Raw genomic sequence first — 3,060 nt, forward strand, 5'->3', positions numbered from 1 at the left:
GTGACTTGGTTCAAATCTCTCCTATTTTTGAACAAAAATATATAATGTGAATTTAGCGTAATTTCCCGCAGCCCTTTATGAAAAAGTTCTGAGTTATAAAAATCACTGATAAATTTCTATGATGACTGTATTTAGTGAATAGTTTAGACATCTTCTGCTCGGACGAAAGCTCAGACATAAGATCGTCAAAAATGAGCAACGCGTTATTAACCCCCTCAAAATCATAGTCGTCTCGGAATTCGACATCTTTAATTTCCGCGTGCAGTGGTTGGGATTCACCGTAGAACCATATTATTCGTTCCGGTAATGGTTTTATGAGTTTATCACGGTGTTCAAGCAACCCTTTCAGAAAATAAGTTTTTCCGCTGCCGCTTGCTCCGGCACAGACTGCCGTGAACGGGTGGTGTAATGTTAATGGTTCAATTTTGAATAATGACGAGATGCGTACAATGTAAATCAGTTTTATTAGAAAGAAAAATATTTTCTTACAAAATTGAACACGCGCAAATCGTTGGTTACATTGAAGCGGGATACAATCGAATTCATGCTCTCTCCCAGACATTTACAGTGCACGTAATAAATGACGTAATGTCCACAAACTTGTGTATCAGCCGACTGTAGCGCCACATCGTTGTAGTTGAGTCGTTGATATCTTTTCAGGAATTTCGTTATGTTACCTTTCTGGAAATTAGAAGGCGGTCTTCCGAATGAATCGAAGAATTCTGCAGTCATGTTATCGTGGAGATAAATCGCCAACCAGTGTGTTCCGGGTTCAGTGTTAGTATCAGTGTTAACGATCAAAGCTGCTGGATACTTCTGTATTTTCAAGGGTAAAGTATTACTAGCGTAAACATCTGTAAATGTTTTCTTAGTTATCGGGTTTGTTCGAAGAGCACGTCGAATTTGATCGGAATCCATTAGCTTGAGAAATCACACAAGACACTTCTAGACTTTGTAACCTCTATTAGACTCTGAAATTCACCGTAAATGATTACCGAGATGGTTTTGGGTAATGCCTGTGCAAATTTCAGTTCCACACGTAAGTTACCCTGTCGGACTAAATGTAGGTGTCCGCAGTCACTTTGATCGGGGAGCAGCGAGAAACAAAAGAGGGTATAGCCGTTTTGGAATTCCTGTTGGCTTATATCGATGCCACGATCTTCCTCGATTCTGAATAAGTTGTTGTATGCTCTGACTGTGTTCCCGGTTTCAAAGTTGGGTTCCAGAGGTTTATGAGGCACCGGACGTCCGTCTACGTATACGGAGACAAAGGTGAGGTTGTAATGCTTGAAATCAAACGGGTTACTTGTAAAGGTACCATTGAATGCTTCGTTATCCACTAAACCAATTGTAACTCGACGTGGCATTGCACCGAGGTACACATTATCTTGCACGAATGACATGCTACCCTGAGCCACTGAATAGACTTTTGTGAGAACCCTATCGATGGGGTATTTGGCTGTGGTCTTCTCTAAAGCTTTTGCATGTCCGATGGCAACGGCGGGACTAACCCTTACTTTTCTTACGAAGAGGCTGGCATGTTCAATGATGATGTCGTAATTGCTAGTTGCTGCGATTAGGAAGAACGAAGGTTTAGAACGCACTAGACGGACTTTCAAATCCACCAAATTGAGTAACAGTCTTTGTTAGAAGAATAAAGAGCAGTGAATTCTTCCCATCATATCGTAAGATCGGCTGTTTGCGATTTTTTTGGTTCTCTTCTTCATACCATCATTATTTGTTGCGTCGGCCATATGTCCCGCGGTGTCCTTGTGATAGCCTTCCATCGTGAGCGGCCCAATCTTCGCATCTCGACCGTAGTTTAATAAGGTTTCTATGTATGCTCTATACGGATAGGTGTGAGACGAATTCGTGATGTTCCTCCCGTTTAGAGATACATCAACCTGAGAGAAGAGAGAATGTAGCGAGAGGTTAACGAGAGAGACCGGATCTTTATCCGGTAGAGGATTACCATCTTTCGTAACTTTCAACTTGATATACAGTTGTGTAGCTGATAAGTCGATGTAATCTTCAGTGCTTCCAGCAATATTAAACTCCAGCGGACCGTCTCTGATGCCTGAGAGCGGGAGAAATTCGATCCATTCACCTCCTTCAATAGCGGTTTGCGTGGGAGGTAAAGCAAACAAGTCCACTTCGCTTTTCAAGCACTCGGGTGAGTTTGTCATGATTAGAGTCATCTTTTCAATCAAAAATATCGTGTGTTGTTACTTTCCTCGCTTTCTTGCGAATGACGTTTCTCCTCGCTAAACGCTTTCTTTTATGACCTCCAAGCATTTTCTTTACCTTTGTTGACGCTTTGTCGCTCAGCGAACGACCCGCTTCTTTGGCTCTTTCCAGTGCTGCCGTTTTCGCATCTCTACCTTGCACGACATCGTTCGCAAAATCGACCCCGGATTTCAGAACCTGTCGACCTAAAACTTTTGCTCCTCTTTTCAGTAGCGGCATAGCAGATCGGAATAAGGAGCTGAAAATGGATCCAAAACCATAACCTCGTTGTAGTGGTATACCCTGATAATATCCAAGTCCTTAACCTGCCTGGTTGACGTAATAATCGGTAACGCTGGTTATACAGCAGCGGTATGGTTGATACGACATGTTTATAAATGTTTCAGTCTAAAGTGTAGTTTAACTATCACCTTCCCACGTTCAAATGACACGAGATGACCTGTATGTGTCCTTATATGAACGTGAACTGTTTCAAAACTCCTTCGGGCTAAAGGGATGTAGTGACCTCTCTCGAATGCAGCATTGACGATGTCGCCATCATGTCCTTCGGTTTTCACGATTCTTAGTAATGGGGCGAGGGTGTTGCCAACAATCTGCGGTTCTACTATATCACAATAAACGTACAACAGATGAAAGTCCAGTTTCGGATCAGCCGTGAAAGGTCCTTCGGTCACCATTCCCTTATATTCACCGGGTTCAAAACCTAGGTTCTCTGCTATCCCTGTATGCAGAATTAACTTGGCACTTTTCCTCGTAAACACCTTTACTTTTTTCGTGGTTTTGTTGAAAGTCAAATCAATGTCTTCCTTTCTA

The 3,060-nt window shown here is 42.3% G+C and overlaps 1 protein-coding gene across 1 annotated transcript; it reads right to left on the reverse strand.

Moving 5' to 3' along the window:
- Nucleotides 1-917: 917 nt before the first annotated feature.
- LOC149088351 (uncharacterized protein F54H12.2-like) lies at nucleotides 918-2,198 on the reverse strand. The gene is made up of 2 exons (XM_089251874.1): nucleotides 1,730-2,198; nucleotides 918-1,570 (listed from the first exon to the last, which is right to left on the reverse strand). The coding sequence occupies exons 1-2, from the start codon at nucleotides 2,196-2,198 to the stop codon at nucleotides 918-920; spliced, it is 1,122 nt and encodes a 373-aa protein (XP_089108000.1).
- Nucleotides 2,199-3,060: the final 862 nt, after the last annotated feature.

Source organism: Pholcus phalangioides, unplaced genomic scaffold, assembly GCF_987345545.1.
Source record: "Pholcus phalangioides strain wild (caught in Gottingen) unplaced genomic scaffold, Ppha-v1.0 ptg000003l_1, whole genome shotgun sequence".
Classification (NCBI taxonomy): Eukaryota; Metazoa; Arthropoda; class Arachnida; order Araneae; family Pholcidae; genus Pholcus; species Pholcus phalangioides.

Excerpts from the sequence above, each read along its gene's own strand:
- LOC149088351 (XM_089251874.1), bottom strand. The coding sequence starts at position 2,198 with ATGACTCTAATCATGACAAACTCACCCGAGTGCTTGAAAAGCGAAGTG. Across the intron at positions 1,571-1,729 it reads CGACGCAACAAATAATGATG|CAACTAGCAATTACGACATC; the intron begins GTATGAAGAAGA and ends TCCTAATCGCAG.